At 38.9% G+C, this 21642-nt stretch overlaps 1 protein-coding gene across 4 annotated transcripts in view; it reads left to right on the top strand.

Moving 5' to 3' along the window:
- Window positions 1-21431, top strand: part of csnk1g1 (casein kinase 1, gamma 1) — a 31049-nt gene extending 9618 nt beyond the window's left edge. The window contains exons 4-14 of one of the 4 annotated variants that reach the window (XM_035652230.1): window positions 424-493; window positions 8913-9064; window positions 11227-11461; window positions 11583-11668; window positions 12087-12171; window positions 12360-12508; window positions 12614-12721; window positions 14047-14157; window positions 16548-16654; window positions 19305-19328; window positions 20253-21431. In XM_035652230.1, coding sequence (XP_035508123.1) covers window positions 424-493; window positions 8913-9064; window positions 11227-11461; window positions 11583-11668; window positions 12087-12171; window positions 12360-12508; window positions 12614-12721; window positions 14047-14157; window positions 16548-16654; window positions 19305-19328; window positions 20253-20307 — 1182 coding nt within the window. In that variant the 3' untranslated portion in view covers window positions 20308-21431. The remainder of the gene's footprint in view (window positions 1-423; window positions 494-8912; window positions 9065-11226; window positions 11462-11582; window positions 11669-12086; window positions 12172-12359; window positions 12509-12613; window positions 12722-14046; window positions 14158-16547; window positions 16655-19304; window positions 19329-20252) is intronic. The other 3 variants (XM_035652232.1, XM_035652231.1, XM_035652233.1) reach the window with 3 other exon arrangements.
- The last annotated feature ends 211 nt before the right edge of the window (window positions 21432-21642 follow it).

The following is a 21642-nucleotide window of genomic DNA, read 5'->3' as shown; positions in this document are numbered from 1 at the left end:
GTGTAACATTTGGGAGGATCTACTGGCAGAAATGGAATATAACACAAAAAATAAAATTAATATTTGTTTTAATTAGTGTATAATCACCTGAAAATAAGAATTATGTTTTTGTTATCTTAGAATGAGCCCAGAATGGACAAACCAAAGACTGGCTCTTGATAAGGCCTTTCGCAGGTTTTGTGTCCACCATAGTTTCTCCTACCAGTTAGTTGAGGCGAGCAGTTTCAGTTGGTTGTAGTCTGCAACGTCACCACTAGATGCCACTAAATCCTACACACTGGTCCTGTGTGGAAAATCCATTTATTGTTTTTTTACTTTGATTTAACATATCAAGTAAAATTCAGTTTTAAGTTTTTTTTTTTCAGTGTTTTTATTCCAGTTTGTCATTAACTGAGTTCTTGTTTGGATGTGTCCACCGTGCAGGAACCAGTGAAGTCGAGGGCACCACAGTTGCATTTAGAGTACCGGTTCTACAAAACACTGGGAACTACAGGTAAGGTCACATATTTGTTTGTCACTCCTTGTGGTGTTTTTTTGTGTGGCTGCATGACCATGATTTGACTGTTTTGGAAGATCAGCCCAAAAGATTGCATCATTTCCACAACAAGTGATTACTCCACTCAGGTTACGTATTGATATTAAGCTGGGTCAGCAACTTATTTTAATCTCCAGGACTTTGTGTACACGAGTGCGTGAATGGCTACGTGCATAGCAGGCGTGTTGAACAGTGACCTTGCTTGACGATACTTTGACCAGCGGTGCAATTCAATATGAAAGGTGTTGACATAAAGCTTCTTATACGCTTACAAAACCGATGTAGCAGCGGATCTTTTTTTCCTATTCACTGAAAAGACTTCCTTGTTGTTTTCTAGGCAGAATAAGCAGGAGGTGTTGCAGACTATATTTGAGGTCGTAACTTATTTTCAGTGCTCTGTCTCTACCGTCATTGGTGTCTTGTCTGCAGTAGCCTTAACTCACATCTCCAGTTGTGACTGAGCCAATAATAACTTAAACATTATGTGTCAGTGTGTCACCCTGGCTTAGTGTGGGTCTCCATAGGCTAAATCTGAATGTGTTAAAACATGTTTCTATGTACTGACTTAGTGACTTAGTATTAAATAGTGTGAATAATTGTCATTTCTTTTTTAAACCTGCAATAATTTGTTATTTGGTGGCTGTGGAAAGAAGCTGTGAACACAACACTGACATATTATCACCATGTTGAAGATGGCATAGTGCATACAGACTTCCACACATCCAGCAGACGCCGAGCAACCTTATTGTTCATTTGGAGTCAAGTTTCTAGAAACCTGGTGAATATGCATCCAGTAATCACTCACCTTTCAACTCTGTTCTATTTTTTGGTCTCCTGAATCCTGAGAGATTTACACTAAACGCTCCACAGTTTTCATCAGCTAGTCGTTAACTTTATTCTTTTATTTAACCAAAAAGTTGTAGGCTGGAAAACCAAAATAATGAGTTGAAATAGAGCTTAGTGGAACTGCAGAGTTAGTTAATGATTATCTGTGGGCTCATCACTACAAGTTCCTCTTTTCACATTACATTTAGTCAATCAACGCATCTTAGGATAAAAATATTGGCATTAAGGAAATGTAGCATGAGCTTTGATCTTAGTGTGCAGATTTATCTGACAAAAAATACATATATCCAGTATAAAGCAGACTTACACATTGTTGTGGTGCTGCAGGTAGCTAAGAAATGTATTTATTTCTGTTGTCTTATTAAAACACCTGGGAACTGGGTTACTTTCACTGCATGAGGTTAGATCATGTGGTCAAGATTAGTGATAATCCATGTCATCAGATGGTCTTATTATGGTGGTATTTTATATATTTAATATGCATGCGTTAAAGTTTGGCAGATACCAAGGAACCGTGGTCATTCAGCCAATGTCACTGCTGAATGATGATTTTTGTATTACTAATGTGTATCTAGTGCTCATATATTGGTTCTGATGTTCGGTTCCTGCAGTCAGTGTCTGCAATCGGTGAAGCCCAAATGACTTTAACCCAAATGTTGAAAATGTACTTGATACCTGACCTGTAGTATTATATCTTGCAGTTCATTAAATGGTTATATTTATCATTGTTCTAATTTTTTATTTACTATTGTTCACGCGTAATGGCTATTGGTAGCTGTTTCTGCCCTTTATTGTGTTGTTGCATAGTGATTTCAAAACTAATGGTACACATTAACACTGATATTTGTCTTTTTCCAGGTCCTCATTTTCTTGAGTCATGCCCTTTAAACTTTGTTATTCCATGTTCATAATGGAAAACAATTCAATAATAGTTGCTTCTCAACTTCTCTTCCCTTAATTCTGCTCTCTTGAGAATTTCTCGGTTTGTCATAAAAGATTAGTCAAGGTCTGCTGACGCATCTCTGTTACAGCAACCACTGACAAGAATCTTGTGAGGATTAAATAACTACAACAGAGAAATAAATGAAGGGCAAACTTTTTTTTTTATTCTTGGTACCAGAGGAAATGGGTGGGGACACTAGAAACAATGGGACAATAGAAAAATCTTTTTTAATAGATGTTAGTTGCTCTTCTGGTAAAATGGTTAAAATAATATCGTATGCATTGCGCTGGTTGACACATGAATACACTAAATACACCTAAATACACCAAAATACACAGTTGTAGCCAGTGATTTATGAGCGCTAAGTTTGATCATGCTGCTTGTTAATTTATTAATTAAGGTTTTCCCCACATATCAGTTAAGTCGCAGTGTTACAGTTTATGGGAGGCCTCAGTCACAGTTTGGCATGGAAAATAAAAGCCACCTTTGCGTAATGTATGGTCCTTGATGTGCTTTTTGGAGCTCTACATGCATATATGATAACCAGACTGGGGATATAATGGCTATTGTTTTGCAAAGGCAAGGGCTTGAAAAGGCCAACTGTGCGGAAACTCATTAAATATTTAGAGAGTGGGTCTGCCTCTCTTAGTACTAACCTGCCTCTGTCCTCTCCTCCAGATGGGATAACGTGACCTCATTTCTTCTTGGCTGTGTGCTGTGCCACATTCCTCTCAGCCAATGTGGTTGTCACAGTGTCTGTGCGACAGGGTCTTTATGAATTAATGTGGTTTGACTCAGATGCTCAATCAGGTGTTGTATCTGGTGCATAACCAACTGTCACTGGATATTAATGAGGATGATTCAATTAGGAATTAAGCATCTCATTCCAGATATTATGCGAGAATATTTCTCAGTGCAGTCAATAACTGTTTAATTGCTGCTTTGGTTTTACAAGACAGCAGACTATGAGGGATTGTTGTGCCAAGGACAAGACGGTTTTGAAGATCAAGAGGGTTTATTCAAGGGTGGGTTGGACACTATTGAGCTGTCGAAGGTATTGGCAGCCAGGCTTCATCATGAAACACTACACCAGCTCTGTGACCGTTGCAATCCCAAGAAGTAAACATTTCCCACAGCGACACAGCTTACTAGATTTTACAAACATGTAAAGGAAAGGTCGGAGGTCTTATCCGGGATATCTGTTCCCACTAATGCGAAAACATGGATCATTGATAAGAATAGAGCTTCTCCCAGTGCACTGTTTGCATCGAGTGAAAAGCTAAGGCATGGTGAGAAACTAGGGAGGAGTGTTTTAGCAGGCTTTTAGTTTTTACAACTCTATAGTTTTATCAGTTATTAGGGGATAGATTTCAAAAATTATAACGACTGCATCAACAGAGAAAATATATTTGTACAGTTGTATTTGATACTGATATGGTACTTTATTCTTTGACATCTATGAATCTCAGACTTGTCATGATGACTGCACATGTAAAAAAAACAAAAAAAACAACTCCTATTTTAATTAAAAACTTCCTTTTAATGAGAAAATAATATCCACCCTGATTACAGAATTGACTGCAATGTTTCAGTTGCTACATAACAATGTCATTGTCTTCTGTTATTTTGGCTGCGATCACGCCATTATGACTAAGCAGTCTGTTGTGTACATTTCCTTGTGAAACAGGGACGGGCATTACAGTCATACAGTTTACAACGTGAAAGCTTATATTTGTGCATTACATAAAGCTGAGGTCATGCTGTTAATTGACTGAACTCTAAAACATGCACTTTAAATTGAGATTTAAGGATCCGTCTGTGCCAAGTAGCCAGTTTTTAATGGGCACTGAAGAAACAAATTTAGTCTGTAAAAACAAATTGCACTGGTTCAGACACTTGATCATTCTGTACATGTCTCTCTGGATAGAATGATCTTATGCAATGTTTGTACACATGAGTTACAATATAAGTACTAATGTTTATTTCTATTCACTTTAGTTTTCAAGTAGAAGAACCTTTAGAGGTATTTGTGGACACAGTTTTGCATTGAATTTTTATTGCGTGAATAAGTCATATGGTCAGTGGTTGGGAATTTTCTGTCCTTTACCAAATTGTAAAAGAATTCATAGTTAATTCCAAATAAATTCGAAACAACAAAACCGAATAGCTGGTTCTGCAGCTCTGTAGAATGTAAATGAATGTGACAAAATGGTGCAGTAATCAAATAAATGATCCAACAAATGAGCAGATTGACAATCAACAAAGCAGGTTTAGGGAAAGCAGCCACTGAACTGAAGCAAGCCAGTAAATTCTGTATGTCTGTCAGAAATGTAATTTGAGTAACCAATCAGAGGCTGGAGCGATCGTGCAGGGCTCGTGCAATCAGAAGTGGATCTGCACAGTGCACAAAACATGGTGTGAGGCAGGAGCTGGCTGTAGTCCACAAGAGGCATAGAATATTCTATAGAGCCACTGCAGAACCAACATGAGTAGCCCATCTCTGCTTATTCTCCACTTCAGTAAAAAAAAAAAAACACCTGTCATAAATTTACAGTGTAGTACAGTGGGGTCTACCCTGCACAGGTAACCACTTTTCTTACTGTGTATAGAGTAAGAAACACATTGACTGTCACACCTACAGTCAATTTAGAGTCACGATTTCACCTAACCTGCATTTCTTTGGACTGTGGGAGGAAACCCACACAGGCACGAGGAGAACATGCAAACTCCACACAGAACGGCAGAATACAGTAATCCCAACGTAATTATTTCTGTAATAGACGACATTTTCGTCCATTATTTTAAAAAAATGCATTCCACGTTGCCACCATGCACGAAGAAATCGCCGTTTTTAATATTTCTGCATAGCACTTGTGATGTGGTGTAGTGTTGCTCTGGCCTTAAGCATGTTATAATATGGAATTACGACATAAAATAAGTCTACAAAGTATTGAGACGAAAGAAATGAAATATAACGGGTAAAAACAGACTTAGTGAATTTTCTACAACCCCTTTCGTCACAGTGATGGATACATTATTAATAAGAGAAAAACTGCTACCAGATGGTCAAAATAAAACGTCTTAGCGCAGGACTGGTCTCATCACAGTCCAGAAAAAGATATGGTCTTTGACAGCAGCTTGAAAAATTGCACACATAGAAATAAGTGTGTGGGGAGATTTGGGCGAGTGCCTTTCAGTTCTATTCATTCATCACACATTCAACTTGTTCCCCTTTTGTTGTAAAGGACTGCAGCCAGCACCTCTATCAGATTATAGTAATGCATAGGAAAATGTATTTGTGCTTTTATACAATACAGGTTTCATTCAGTGGCTGACAGAACTGATACATTTGGGAAAGTCTACTGTTACAGCCTTTTGTAGTTATGATTTCTATACTGATGTGTTATTCTTACCTTCGCACAGACCTGCTACTCTGAGGGATGATACAAGTATATGTGTGATATATGATATTTATCAAATATTTGTATGTTACTGCATGATACAACTATAGTATATATTCTTAGCATATGAAGTCCATTAAAATGACTAAAGCTGAATCTACAGTCAAATATTGTTATGTCTGTGGGGTCTGGAGTGTCAGTCTGTAAGGTTTGAGCAGGATTTGAACAGACATGACCTCCAGCGTGAACTACATACTCAAGTTCAAAAGCTTATTTAACAGTCAGAAGCCTTTCTTGAAGAATGGTACCTGCAAGATATTGCTCCAGTAGAGGCAAATCCACCTTTTTACCCAGCGCTGTTCGGCTCTTTCACTCACCGATGCATAATGTCAGTGTGGATGTCATTTTGAAACGGCTGTGTTTGTTTGTCTATGCTGCATGCTATTCACTTGCTTGCAACACTGTAGAAATGTCTTCAGGACCAAGTCAGTACTTCACCCAGGCATCGCTCTCATTATTTTTTAAATTGAATGAGAGAAGTCAAAAGTGGTACCTAGAAAATTGGTAGCTTTCATCAAAGTTTGAGTCTCGTACAATTAGAGTATACTTTGCAGTGCAGGACACACAGATTCCATCTTTTATGAGGACTGTTTTGCTATACATAATGACGGTTCTGCAATCTCTGCTTTTCCTTTGCTACTAAAAAGCTAGACCAACCTTGTTTTCAATTGAACAACCGTTTATCCATTTATTTACAGCACATCTCCAATCTGACACATTTTTAGGCCTCCCACAGGCACCCAGGGTTTCAAGGCACTCATTCCTATGGTACAATTAGCAACCCACAGAACTGCATAATGGTGTCCAGAAACACAGGATGGAGCGCAGCATGACTCCTACATGCCCATATGCTAGCTGACAGCATTTACGCCACCTTTCATGCTGCAGTGTATTTCCCATTACCCAGCTGGCAAGTCAGATGTCTTCATCAGCATATTCAATGTGAATTTGTAGTAGTATTAGTATTTAGCTTTCTGATTATTATACTCTGCTTGAGCTACTTGAGCAGAATGATAAGTTTTTGGTCCCTTCACTAAACTTTATTGTGCCCACTCATTTCTTACGTCTGTCTCCTTCGTCGTGGCACACAAAACATACACAACCAAGTACACAACCAATATAGTGTGGGCTGGCAGCTAAACTTTTTTTACCTGTGAGGTGTGTGATTGTTTGTGTGATATTTTGTGTGTGTGTGTGCACAGAATAATTAAATTATGTTCAAACTTGTAAATATAAACATCTAGTACATATGTTAAGGGCAGAACCAAAATCTACTGATCTAGTCGAGGGCTGTTACTTAAACGAGTTAGAAATGTTGTTTTAAAGCTGCTCTGATATTTTTATGTTCATGTCAGCTCATTAATTTCGTTTTATGGCGAGCAACTTAACTGTATTTGTTCACTCTCCAGCATAGACTAGTCAAGTCTATGTCATTAAGTGACAAAGTCAGAATAAACTAGCAGTTGAACACAATGGAGCATTAAGGAGCTCAGGAATTGGAGACCAAAACAAAGAAAGAAAAAAAGTAAATAATGGACCTTTCCATTCCAGGTGAAACACGACTCCAAATGCACGGTAATGCTGCTCTATGACCTGTTAGTGTGTAAAGAAGATAATATGTCACTGTTGTCTTTCGAGCTTGTTGAGCAGCCAACTAAGTGGCCAAAAAAATTAATTAATGGTGACTTAAATTTTAGATTTTACAATGAAATCATCCATTCAGATATGAGGAACAAGTGTCAGTGTCAAAATCTAAATATACATAAATAAACATACAAGCATACATACATATCCACATAAACACATCTCTAAGTATACACACAAAGCAAACAAAGCTACTGTACTGTATATACAGTAATACTATCTCCCAAAGAGTTTTTTTTCGACGTTGCAGTCGGCATTTTTCCAACTTCTGTACAATAATAATATTTCCAAGGACTGAGCACAGCTTAAGCAGTCTGATAAAGCAAGGTCTGCATGATTGAAGCGCCAGCATTTCTTTGAAGTTTCTTGAGGGGACCTTTTTAATAGGACTCTGACTTGCAGTCTAACTTTGAATCGTGCTCCCCTGAAGGCAATTAACAGTTTGACCTGATTTCCTGTTCTTTGAAACTAAAGTTCAGGATGTGGTCAGGAATACCACAAACAATACAGACATCACCAAATAATTAGGAATTAATGAGAGCTGTATGTGCATAAAACTTGAACTTGGTTTGTGTTAAAAATTCAGAAATCCCCTTTTGTGCTTTTTATATTTCATTAAAAACTGCAGGAATAGAGGAGAGATTAAAACGGTTCACATCCTGCCAGCTCTTGACATTTCAATTTTAGAGCATTAAGCTCACACACTTTTCTACAAGTTTAACAATACAAGTACCTTTAATTCCCAGATCACGAGTATTACAGTCAACCCATACAAAAAAGAACAAGGGTCAGAGCACCAGCCCTATCATTATTACAGTTGCATTACACTGGCCACACAACACTAAACTGCACTGTGACAAGAAATAAAATAAGAGCCAAGGTGACAGATGGAAGGGATTTTGGAGCAATTAAAGTGAGTAGAGCAGAGAGGATATGATTCAGTTGGGAGGATGTGATATGAGGCAGTGAAAAGATTAGTTTTCAGCCTGCAGTAGAGCTGTGACACAGTTTTATTTGCCGGCACTGCGTTGTATTTTTCTTTAGGGTTAATGTTTACCTAGCAGCTTTCTCTGCTCTCTGTCCTGAGTAACCTTGTGGTGCCCCTCCTCCTATCTGACCAGTTTGAGGCCTGTTGTTGCTTCACCTTGAAGCCAACTTACAAATATCATTAGTCAAGGGAGACAGGAATAATAAACACATTTGCCACCCTAACTCTCTCAGAAGTCCCACTAGTATATACAACACATTGAAGGCATATTCTTCTTTTTAGTATCTAGTAACTAGTATTTATTTTTCTTACATCAGTTTGCCTTTAATTATCTAAACTATTAACAGCGATCTCTTATATGTTTGATGCACTTGTAAATGTGCGGTAAACAATAAAGACTAGGGATTACTTAGACAAATGTGAGGATGTACAGCTGTTTCCACCAGCCTGGGAATTTTGTCTCTGAAGTCTAATTTCTTTGTTCTTGTGTTTCAGCTGAAGGTGTCCCCCAGGTGTTTTACTTTGGACCCTGTGGGAAGTACAACGCAATGGTTCTGGAGTTGCTGGGCCCGAGTCTAGAGGACCTCTTTGACCTTTGTGACAGGACCTTTTCACTGAAGACCGTCTTAATGATAGCAATTCAGCTGGTGAGTTCAGAGCATTATATGACACATGAAATTGTTCAATTCACCTAACATATCTGATGAAATGATTGTAAACTCTTAAGTAATGTTAAAATAGCTGTAGGAGCTGTCTGTTAAATAAAGCCCATGTTAAAATAATTGTGAAATTTGCAGTTCCACGGCATTGATTACACAATGCTCACCAACAGAAGTGGCATTGTCAGTCACTGTTTCGTTCATTCTGATGAACTACTTTGAACTACTTTGCATAGGTGATGAGGTAATGTGCTGTTAAAACATAAAATTCCTGCTTATATGTTTCACAGTAAAAGCCTTGCAGAGCTTTGACGTGAATCTGCCCCACACCTAGTCTACTGTCTAATGTTTTTGCTGGAGCTTTCAAGTTCATCTTTCTCAGCAGATGGGGTTTGCTCAGTTGACAACTCAACTATGCTCACTTTGACAACTGAGCAGACCATGAGATGTGGTTGAAAGCCCTGGAAAAGGCTGGTAAATTGACCTAGAGTTCAGAGTGTTTTGTTAAACAGTTTTTTTTTAAACTCAAGATTTTACTTTTGGGGGCGCCCCATTAACTCACCTGGTAGACTGTGTGCCATGTATCAAGGCTGACTCCTTACCGCAGAAGCCGGGTTCAATTCCACTGCCTATATAACTGTTGTACAGTATTTGTTTAAATAAAATAAACACAATGCACCCAAAGTCCTGCTTACCAGGCCCATAGCACAGGTGGGAAGGTGCGCTACCAGTGAAGTCTCCCATTACACATTCTGCAAATTCGCAATCTGTCAGTATACATGTACTATTGGACAGTCTGGTGGGCTAGGAGCTGTCAAAAAGAGCAAAGCCATCACTGAATCTCATTAACTTTGAGCAGCTCAGAGGGTGGTTTGCCCAGTCTTTTAGACGCCTCAGACATCTCAAAATTTCTAACATTTCATTTTGTCAGCACAAAATCTGCAGTGCTCTTGTAATGATAGCCTCTGCAAATTTGTAAGGAAACCTACAAAACAGCACAACATAAGCACGGTGTTGCAGAACAGAGAATTGCTAAACCCTGCATCTCAGCCAATCTCTTCTATATTCATCATGTAGGTCTTCCTCTTTATTTTTTTGACACAAATGACTCACTCTACTCAAGCTCCTGTTTTTTTGTTGTGTTTTCACCACGATTGTTTCAGGGTATCAGGATTCCTCAAGATCAAACCCAAGTGAAGGATCATATTACTCATGCCATTACTTATTTTCCCATTGTGTCTGAGCTGTCATTCTTGCTTCCATTACAAATCTCTTCTCGGAACAGCTATGAGCACTTGATTAAAATGACTTCTCTATAAACACATTGTCGTTCTGATCCTAATCGCTGGTGCTTTTCGTAGTCCTAAATCCCAGCAGGATGGTTTTGCATCTCTGTTGATGTTGAGCCAGAATTTCCAACCACTAATTGAGGCTTTTGTTGTGTGATAGTAATGGGGCACAGTGGTAGCTGTGCAGCATAGTGCTGAAACAATTAGTAAATTAATCATTAGTCAGTCAGCATAAATTAATTGAGGACTACACTCAATATGTTGTAGTCGCAGCCATAAGTAATTGTAAAATTACTCAAAAAGATTTATAATGATCAATGAAAATCATCATTAGTTGCAGTCTTAATGCATGGCTAGTATTACTCTCTGGTTGTGTGTTTTTGGTTGTATGATCCATTTAGTTAAGCCTACTATCATGTGTTCAAATGGGTTTAAGCAGCATTTAAGTATTGTACTTCCATGAGACTTGCAAGAGACAGATTAAAAAAGAATTATCATGTTGCAGACTTTTAGTCCTGAGTATGGGTGAAACACTCAATCTAACATTTCCCATATTACAGCTCAGTTACATCCCTGACGAGTAAAGCGCAATACTAACCATCACTAGTAAACTGACCTTCATATGTAATCATTGAAGTGCCCCTGTAATGTATAATAATGCTGAAGTCAGTTCCTTAGGAAATATTGTATTAAAATGCTCTTGAAAAGACTGACGTATTGCAGCAGTCAACTTTCACTAAAAATTTCATTTTTGAGTAATTTTGACATCTTGATTCCCATTTTGCAGACTTTGTGATTTGATTACATCTGATTTATGTCCATATTTCTGTTTGCTGAGTCCACTGTTTTCTTTCTCACCAGATTTCTCGAATGGAGTATGTACACTCTAAAAACCTCATCTATAGAGATGTAAAACCTGAAAACTTTCTCATCGGACGGCAAGGGAATAAAAAGGAACACATTATCCACATCATTGACTTTGGCCTGGCCAAAGAGTACATCGACCCCGAGACCAAAAAACACATTCCATACCGGGAGCATAAGAGCTTGACTGGCACTGCTCGATACATGTCCATCAATACACATTTAGGCAAAGGTAAGGTTCATTTCATAGCTTTGTTTTTGTTCAATATTGTTCATAATGTTTATTATGTAATGTGTGTTTAGCACTTTATTCTTGATGTTTCTCAGTGAAATTGTATCAAATCTGTTGATAGAGCAAAGCCGGCGAGATGACCTGGAGGCCTTAGGCCACATGTTCATGTATTTCCTTCGTGGCAGTCTACCGTGGCAAGGACTAAAGGTATACCAAGTACATGGAAGAGTGTGTTACAAAATCTGTTTTATCCTATGCAGAAAAACAATCATTAAAAAAATAACTATCTGAGTGATTAAGTGATTTCTGCAGCCTTGAAATCATAATCCGATAATCAGATCAGTATCATTGTTTTATTTGCAGTTATTTATGAAGAATTTCAAAATGTGTCAATTCTGTATTAAGTCCAAAATCAGTATAATTACAAGTGAACGAAAGTTAATATAAATACCTAAGTTATTAGGGTTTTCTATAAGAAATAAACTGGAAATTAACCAGTTGTTAATTTGTGTGTGTGTAGACAGTGCAGTCAGGATTTAAGATGTTCCTGTCTGTTCTTAAAAAAAAAAAAAACATATTAGGAATTTGTTTTCATATAATTATGATTTCTGTTTGGATTTTACAGGCCGACACGTTGAAAGAACGATACCAAAAGATCGGAGACACAAAACGAAACACTCCCATTGAGGTCCTCTGTGAGAACTTCCCAGGTGTGTTGATGATGGCTGTAGTATACTTATGGATCAAGCTGTAAAGCTTGAAAATTCGATATTGTGCTGTGATTTGACCTGTTTATTTCCAGATAGTTGTTGAAATGTCATCCTACAGCAGAATTAGAATCATAGTATCAATATTAAAGGTTAAACCAGTCCTCCTCTTTGTTTTGTGTGTAATTCAGAGGAGATGGCCACCTACCTGCGATATGTGAGACGGTTGGACTTCTTTGAGAAGCCTGACTATGAGTATCTGAGGACTCTGTTCACTGAACTGTTTGAGCGAAAAGGATACACCTTTGATTACACTTACGACTGGGTTGGCAGGCAGATAGTAAGTAACACACGTAAACTGTTAACAGATACATTTTAAGTCTGTCAACAGTTTTTAGCAAGCTGCTTGACAGCCCAGCTTTTAATTAATTATTCTTCCCCTCAGCCCACACCAGTGGGGTCTGTTCATATAGACTCTGGAGCATCTGCTGTCACGAGAGAGAGCCATCCTCACAGAGACAGACCCTCACAGCACCCACCAATTAGAAATCAGGTACGCCAGGTTTTGTTATAAAGTGAGTGTGTGTGTGTTTGTGTGTTTACCAGGCTTTTGTTCCAGTGAAAGCAAGAAAAACAGTGCGTTACAACCTGAAATGTACAAGGCACACATGTATGTACCACACCCCTGATACTGATGTCCATAAAGAGTTAGTCTCGGTGACCTTCAACCTGACCTGCGGATGAGGGAAACTCTAACACAACATCTTCAACAACTCCGGATTCTTCAGTTATCAGGATCATTATTACCAAACAAAGCTAATGTGCATGCAGAGTTTCAAAGCTTATATGACAGCTATTATTACTGATGGGATATATAGTATAGGTGTTAAGCATTTGTTTATTTTTTTAAAGAAGGAGTCCCATATATGTCACCTGCATTCTAATCCAAGCAAAACAAATGATTGGTTTTCAAACAATTAATCCCAGTTCTCTCTATATTGGTGTTTGAGACAAATTAGTGTGCAGTTTAATTATTGTGGGTGGACTGTTGAATTATTACAGACCAGAAATTGAAATGAATTCTGTTGATTGGCAGCAACTCACGAAGATGAAGATGACTGAGATAAAGCTTTGTAATCATTCACTTAGTGTACTGCATTGGAATGAGATACACTAAGATAGTGAAGGGAGGAATTATTTGATTCTTTAATCAGAACAGTGAAACTTTGAGTGTGAAAAAAATGTGCTGAACTTGTCAGTGCAGGTGTTTTATTAATGGTATTTCTGGCCAGCCTTTCCAAGGAATTGCATGTGTTTGTGGTTGCCTTAAATGCAAATTTCAGAGCTGTGGTGCAAATCCTTGCAAAGTTTCCATATAAGGTTTGGGTGAATAAGTACATTTGAACATTTCTACCAATTGAGGATTTTAATAACTTTTTTCACTGCTAAATGTACTTGACATTTTGTTTTAATAAACACTTCTGCTTTGATTAGCTGGTTTCATAACAAAAAAATGATTTAAGAAGGTTAAAAACCTGTTCAATAAGTTAGGTGTATTTTTGTGTTAAGTGAAATGAGATCGAGGCCAAAGTTTTAGATGTAAGAGCTTACCTCCATTTGGCTTCAGGCTCATGTAGTTTCTGGTTCAGTTCTCTGGCTGAAGCCTTGCTTTGATTTGATTCACTCCTTTATTTTGTTACATTTTTTTTCTTCTCCATTTCTCATGCTGCTTTGCATGGTACCTGGCCTCGCACACCCAATTACCCATCTTTCCTAATGCAATTATTCCATCACCCCCCCACCTCCCCTCCCATCGCACCCCAATCCCTCTTCCCCTCCCATCACCGATGCCCCACTCCCCCCTCGACTCCTGAGCAGACAGCGGTCTCAGATCGACGAGGAGCATGGGAAGTGCAGCCCACACGCCAAGCAAACTCCTCCTATCTGACCTCCCACCTGGCAGCGGACAGGCACGGGGGCTCAGTGCAGGTATACACCCCTCACCTGATCAACCAACAGCCCCCACCTAATCTCTATGGAGTCAGATCTGTCTCATAGGATTGAATCTAAAAAATATATATAATATTTTAGATTAAAACTTCAACAACAATACTCAAGTGCATCACACTTAGTGAAATACTCGATCAGCTCAAAAATATTTTGAACCAGTTTGGTATTAAAAAATTAAAAAACTGAAGCAAATTTTGCTTAATTTTGGTGGTATTTTTAATTTAAGGCTATTCTCACTCTCGGCCATATAAACATTTTGTTTTCGTTATTAACTGCCTGAAATTACGGCTTATAATTGATCACTATTTAATGGTATTTCCTGAATACTTATATTTGTAATTACTCTTCTGGTTCACAACAAAATGTACAATAGCAGATAACAGACATTTTACCAGGACATGGCATTTGTCCTGTGTGAGACAGATCTACAACCATATACCTCCCCCACCCCTTTACCCCTGGCTGGGAAATGTTATTTTTTCTGCACCACCATATGCATGTCATCTGGTGCCACCCACCCCAGATGGTGAAAATGTGGTTTAGCTTTATAAACAGCAGCCCTGGTTGTGGCATTTTGATCTCAGGTCCTACAACTCTTCATGGCGCTTGGACATTCCTTGCAAGATCAAGAAGCCTCTTGCATGGCAGGGTGACCTGGCTCATCCGTTTAAGTGCATGCTCTTAAGTCGTAAAGGGCCATTATGCTTTAAGGAACATCCTGGTGTAGTTCTGACAACTTGCCATTACCCTTGTCTGTAACAAGCTGTTTGCATAGGTGTGTACAGTGTAGGCTTTAGGTGATCTCTGGCTTTTCTGCTGAATGCCACTAACTGCCATTCATGTTGAAACGGTATAGGAATGTCATCAATGTAAAAACTGTTGTATGTTCACTTTATACACGGCCTTGCTTTTTTCCATTGGCAGAAATATGTCTCTCCAGCTCTGATTGGACTGTCACTGCAGGATGAGTTATGGAAAGGTGGTGAAACTGCTTCTGTGGGAGAATCATATCCCTGGACCTAGACCTCTGAGTAGGGTTGTGAAGGCCTCTGTCCGTGCTCCTCCTGCTGTATTAAGTTTTTTCTTTGCAGGTTGCTTGCAAGAGATGGACGAAGCTATTTAACCAGATGTCTTCCACCCGGGCAGGTTGGCTGTATGTTATTTAGGCTACTGCTATTTATTTTTTATATACTATTTATTTATCTTTTGAAAGATGCACAGTTACTGTTCCATCTACCGTCACATAGTTTTACCTGAAATTCTTTTAATGTGTGGGGAGACCCAGAAAAAGACTGGAACACCAACTCTTGCTGGAGAAATAGCTGAAAATGAAGAAAACATCTTCAAGCACAATACTGGAAGTCTAAAGAAAGCAAAGGTCTTTGTCTTTCACATCACTTCAGTCAAACCCACAGATGGTGGTGATCTATATCAGTGGCTCACACAGACATTGTGGTCCACTGGCAGTAAGCACACAGAATAACTCACTTATAGTAGCTTCACTACCTCCAGCAGTCATGTGACCCTCATCTTGCACCTCGTCTCTCCCCCCCTATATCTGTGCAAAGTTGAATGGAGTATGGCAGTTTCAAAAACAACGTAATTTCAACAATAGTGTTTCCTGTGTCCGGCACCCTCATCTGGAGACTTTTCTGCACTGTTTCAACATGAATGGAAGTGAATGGCTTTTGGTTGGTTGAGATCAACAAAGGTGTACACTGTATACACCTACGTACACAATACACACATTTTTACAATAATTGTACTGCATTTTCTTCTACAGGTTAATGGGACAGCCACCAATTTGTGTGTTGGCTGGCCGTGTCTTTTTGTTGTTTGATGTCTGATTGTTCATCTGTGTCTTTACGATTTAGAAAAGTTTTCTTCTATGCTGGCCTATGGGCTGGTACGTAAACGTTTTAAACGTACTGTAAATTAAAGCTTCCCTTATTATACCTTTAAAGATATATTAAGACAAAACCAACTTACCTCCAGCCAGACTATGATAAAAAGAAGAAATTGAAAGAGTTAAGATAAAGATTTAGCATTTAACTAAAATCGCTGCATCTTTTGGGGCAAACTTTTTGCAAACAAATTCACTTTAAACGCCTGCGCCAGTATCAAAGAGAGACACCCAGACACATATCAGTACACACTGATAGCAATCACTGACTCTGGATACAAACTGCAAGCAAGAAAAAGTAGTTCATTGAACACATAAACGTTATTATGTATCTTTGTGTTATTGATGTGTTGTTGTTTGCTTTGACATGTTTCCATGAAGGAAAAAGTAAAGGGAATTCACAGAAGGACATTGATTCTAGCCAACATCTTCACTGTTCTTGAAGTAACACCCGTCTGTGCCACAGGTGGTCAGCTCGACCAACGGGGAGCTGAACGCAGACGATCCACTGGCAGTTCATTCCAATGCTCCGATCACAGCTCAGGCAGAGGTGGAAGTGGTCGACGAGGCCAAGTATGTGTCACACACCCGCCACACCACTCCTCCGTGTCCATCTGTCGCTTCCTCTCTTTCCTGCTCTGTCTCTCTCTCACTTTTTGCTATGCCGTGGAATTGTGACAGCCCCCCCCCACCCCAACCCCTCCAGCTGTCATCCTGCCCCTCTTATCTTCTATCTGACTGTGTGGGTTGTTGATCTTTACTGCTGCCTGTCTCTATGCTGTTCTCTCAACTAGTTTTTTTTTTTTTTTTAAGAAAGAAAACTGGTGCAGATTAACTTCTCAGTCGGAGCTAATACGGCTTTTCATACCTGTTGCCTGAGCAGTCAACCACTAACTTAGGTCACACTGGCAGCCACTGTCACTGGCACTTCACTGTCTCACAGCCTGGCCGTCTTAAAGAAATACTCCACTGTTGATCAACCCAATCATCGTGTCTTTAACAGTACCAGTAATAACGATGAGTGCAGAATCTGTCAGCGACTTGTGGTAGCAGCCATTTGAGATCACACCAGATTGTCCATGTGGTAACTTGGTCACATGTATATAGATTATGCCCATGATGTCGTTGTATGCAGCTGTCACTTTTCTTCTCTGCAAACATGGAAACTGTTGTTAACATTGGTTTCATTCGGTCCTTCCGGTGCCAGTCTTGAAATGAAAGGTTGGACGTTCACTGTGCAAAAACCGTGCTGCCAGCTGAATGTCACATGATTCAGCTGACTGAGAAGAACTGAGTGGAGATCTTCTGAGACACAACTTAGAGACAAAGATATATTAATGGAGGAAATAAGTGCTTTGCAGGTAGAATTTAAGGGTTGTTGAATATTACAGCAAACAGGCTGATTTTTGCTTGATAAAAACATGTGGAAGTGAAACTTAACTCCAAAATACAGAGATTTTGTTACAAGCTGCAAAAGTATTGGGAGCTTCACATGCCGAGATGCTTCATCTCTAGTCACCAGCACAACCACCTATGTTGTGCCATCATTTTATTTCAAGGCTTGACGTTGATAAATTGAGGAGATCATCCTAATTTGGCCCAGCTTTGCTAGCAAGCAGAACAACAATAGGGCAGGGCAGCGAATTTACTCTGTGAGTGTGTGGTCGGAAAATGTAGGTTCATGGTGCAGCTGAGATTGGCATTGGAAAAACTCTGTTTGATGAATAAGTTGTACTATTAAAATCGTAGCTAAGTGGACCTAGTTGGGGTTTTGTGGGGTGTAGCTGGTTGGCATCCCTGGTGGTGGTGTTCAATCTGAATGAATAATATTATGTGTAGTATGAATGCTACTTAACTTTGAGCAGATAAATTATTCTTTTTCAATGGCAATTTGGTTTAGAAAAACACTGAAATTTGTACATAAACGATTAAAACGGTGAAACATTTCTTTAATTATAGCAAGTATATATAATATAGTTTGTGTTCTATTAAATGGTATTTAATTACTATTTTTTTTCATGTATCCTAAAGTAGACATTGGATTTTATCCTGTAACACTGTAATACATTTATTACACTATATATCCGAATACATCTTAACATAAGTAGAGGTGTATTTCGCTTCAGTCCAGCTCCTTTAGTTATTGTGTTACATATTTGTATTGAAGGGATTGACCATCTTTCCCACCAGAATCCATCAAAGCCACTGTTAAAAATTATTCCCTTCTGCTAGTATCCTCATGAATCTCCCAGAGGTTCATTCACTTTAATCTGTGCTTGTTTCTATTTCTGCCCAGACGACAGGCCTTCCTCCTTGTCTCCATTCACACAATTGTTTGATATGATGATTGGTGTGTTTGCAGCCAGTCTCTTTGATACCTTGTCAGACAAGTTGATGTTTGATATAAGAACATGAAGTAATAAATTCAAATCATACGTTTGATGAAATTCAATTAATTATTATTTATTTTGCCTTTTGAGGGAATAACTGGTTTCCATGGTGAAACCATGGAACATGTATATTGGGCTCTTTCATCTTTTTATTTACATTCATGAGCTAAAATGTGCTTTTGAGTGCCAAACAATAAGAAATAATTTTCAGTTTGTGCAGGATCAGGTTCAACTTGTTCTGGATTTTGGTTTCCATCAGTAATGCTATAATGTACAGTTATTAAAATATATATAAATACATTAGTGCATTGATTCCAGCTATATATAAAGTAGTAGCACTACATTTTTTTCGTTCATTGACAACATTCTCATATATTTCTAAAATACAACAAATGAAACTTTCCCAGGGATAGAACAGGTAATGTCCTGTGGCTGGTTGCCTGAACTTTTTTACACTCCTAAGTTTAAACTTAACCTACATACCATAGTTATTATAAAATTAAGTGGAGATTCACAAATTGAGATTAAAGAGTTAAAAAGGGAATATAGTCAACATATCTGACCTGACACCTTTTTTTTTTGTGAAATTATATTTCACAAAAATAAAAACAATTAAATTATAAAAAGTTATACTAATGACTAAATAACCTCAGTTCTGTAATCTTTTCCCCTTTTTACCCTCTCAAACATTCCCTCTCTGTGTCCACCTGTGTCCTGTTGGTGTGTTTGTGTGCATGTTTGTGTGGCATGTGCCCAGGTCCATCATCTTGGTCTTGCTGTATTAATCTATCTTACTTTTCTCTTTACACTCTTTCCTCTTTCTTCTTCTGTAGCTGCGTGAAAATGCTCAACCTGTGGTGAGTCCCTCTCTGCTAGTCCACATCAGACTCATGGGACAGGGAGTGGACCAGCCTAGGCTGGGCCCAGTGGAGTTGTTATGTACAAATTTAAACTAGACTCTCACTGGTGCAGTAGTGTCATATACCCCTGAGAACATTGTCTACTCTGTGTACTATCATTCTCTGCCCTTCTCTGCCGCTTTTTTTAACCACCGCTGATGTTGAGAAGTGACAGTAAACCATGCTGCCATGTGAGCAGCATACTAAGTTAACACTTGAGCACATCAGGGCAGAAAGAATAAACTTTGATATAAGTTAACTAAATTGTCTCTTGTTGGCCCCTGTAATAATTATAAGAAATGTGATATCACTTTTTAGCAGCAAATTTGGCTTCAGATTAAAGGTCTTTAAACTCTTGTTGCATGGTGCACCATTATTTGTTATTGATGAATTAATCTAAGAGTACCCAGTCACTGTCCTATGTCTTGATCCACAGCTTTTTTCTTGTCTCTGTATGTTTTTATTGACCACTCAGGCTCACCGTGTCTTGTGCTCTTTGTGTGCACTGCTCCATTTTTTGCATAGTCAATACTGCCTTCAGAGTCACTGCAGCAGTTTGTAGTTGAGTCCCCTCTGCCATTTTTCCAGTTCTTAAAAATGGGAGGCGAATGAGCATGCAAACACCTGGTGGATGGCTATGCATCCATCTTGTCCTTGATGCTAACATTTGACTAATCAAACCTTTCGCCAGCTGCAGTTCTCACCATTATGATCCCAAAAAACGTGTTTCTGTCCAGATTTGGATGACTCAAATTAAATTTAAGCTTTTGTGATATTTAACACACTAATTTTAAGAAGTCCGCTCATGTTTTGATGTTTTGTTTGCTACATCTGAAGCCCCTCTCATCTACATTTCGATTTAATGTCTGTCTCTGTCTGCAGGTGCTGCTGTTTCTTCAAGCGAAAACGGAAGAAGAACACACCGAGGCACAAATGATCATCCACCGCCGGTCTGAAATGTTCCACGTGTCCGGCTCAGTTGATTTGTGATTTCAGAAATCAATAAGGTCCCATTCAGAAAACAAGAGGGAGATAACTGAAAGATCATGATTGAATTGTTCTTTGGAGGGACCCGTTAAAAATGGTTTGTTGAGATGTACAAGACGCTTGTGTCTTTTGATGGGAGTCCTTTTTTTAATGCTTTTCTTTTTTTTTTTTCTTCCTCCAACATCTGTGGGAATGTTTTGCAGGCCAGTCGTCCAAATGGGAAACTCTTTTGTTGGAATTGTGCAGAGGATAATCTTGTTTTTTGTTTTGGTTTTTTTCCTCCCCAAGACACCCAGCATTTGTATTTTTCTCTCCTCATTTTTGGCAATTTTCTTGCTCCCATTTCTCTTCTGTGGTATTGCAAAGGAAGAGACAGATCTTCCTGTGGAATCTTTGCCACCCTCAACTTGTTGCATAACGTGTCTGTTTGAGTCACAGAATCATATTTTCATTTGCTCTCTGTCGAGTCCCAGTTCAAAGTGGTTTGCCCATCGTAAGTTTGCTAACTCATTTTGACACAAAGCCCTTTTGGTCTTTCCTGTCGTGGGACTGAATGTAAACCTGAACACACGAGGAGCCAAGAGTGTAACTGCCTATCTTCACGTACAGGCACAAAGAGCATCAGTCTGCCATTTGGCCCCTGCACTTTTTCCTCCAAAGAGGTCAACCCTGGCACTGGGACCTGGGCCTGAGAGAACAGAAGACCAGAGACGCCTCCTGCACTGTGTTCTCTGAGGATGATTTCTGCTCACGCTGCTTGGTTAAAGCACTCCCCTTAACCACGCTGCTGTCAAAACACACTACAGTCTCTTTTGACTCTCATGCAGTTTTGCTCCTGTTGACTTTGTGATGATGAGCAGCAACCTGACACTTATAGATGGGGCTGGGGAAAAAAAATGCTATTTATGCTATTTATCTCTTGGTTGCCACCAGTTTTCTTACTAATTCTAAAAACATACACACTGAATGTATGGAGAGGAAAGTAAATGACTTTGGAGCATTTATATAATCTGTCATGCGCATGGGAAGGAAATTGCAGTTAAGGAGTTAAGACCAATGTTTAAAAAAGGAGGGGAAAAAAAGACCAAAATTAAGTGGATTAGAGGGTGGGAGGGTCTTAAATGTTTTTGATCTTAATAACGTGATGGTTAATAATGGACTCTACACCAGTAGACACTGGGGGATGTTGCTTTGGAGTGACAAGAGAAACTGGCGTGATGTGCTTTGGAGATTGAATCACAGCCTCTCGACGCTACTGTCCAATGCCTTAACCCCCCCCCCCCCC

This window comes from Morone saxatilis, unplaced genomic scaffold (assembly GCF_004916995.1).
Source record: "Morone saxatilis isolate NCDOM2014 unplaced genomic scaffold, NCSU_SB_2.0 Contig11, whole genome shotgun sequence".
In the NCBI taxonomy this organism is placed as follows: Eukaryota; Metazoa; Chordata; class Actinopteri; family Moronidae; genus Morone; species Morone saxatilis.
The sequence above is the reverse complement of the archived record's forward strand: the minus strand, read 5'-3'. Positions and strand labels throughout refer to the sequence as shown.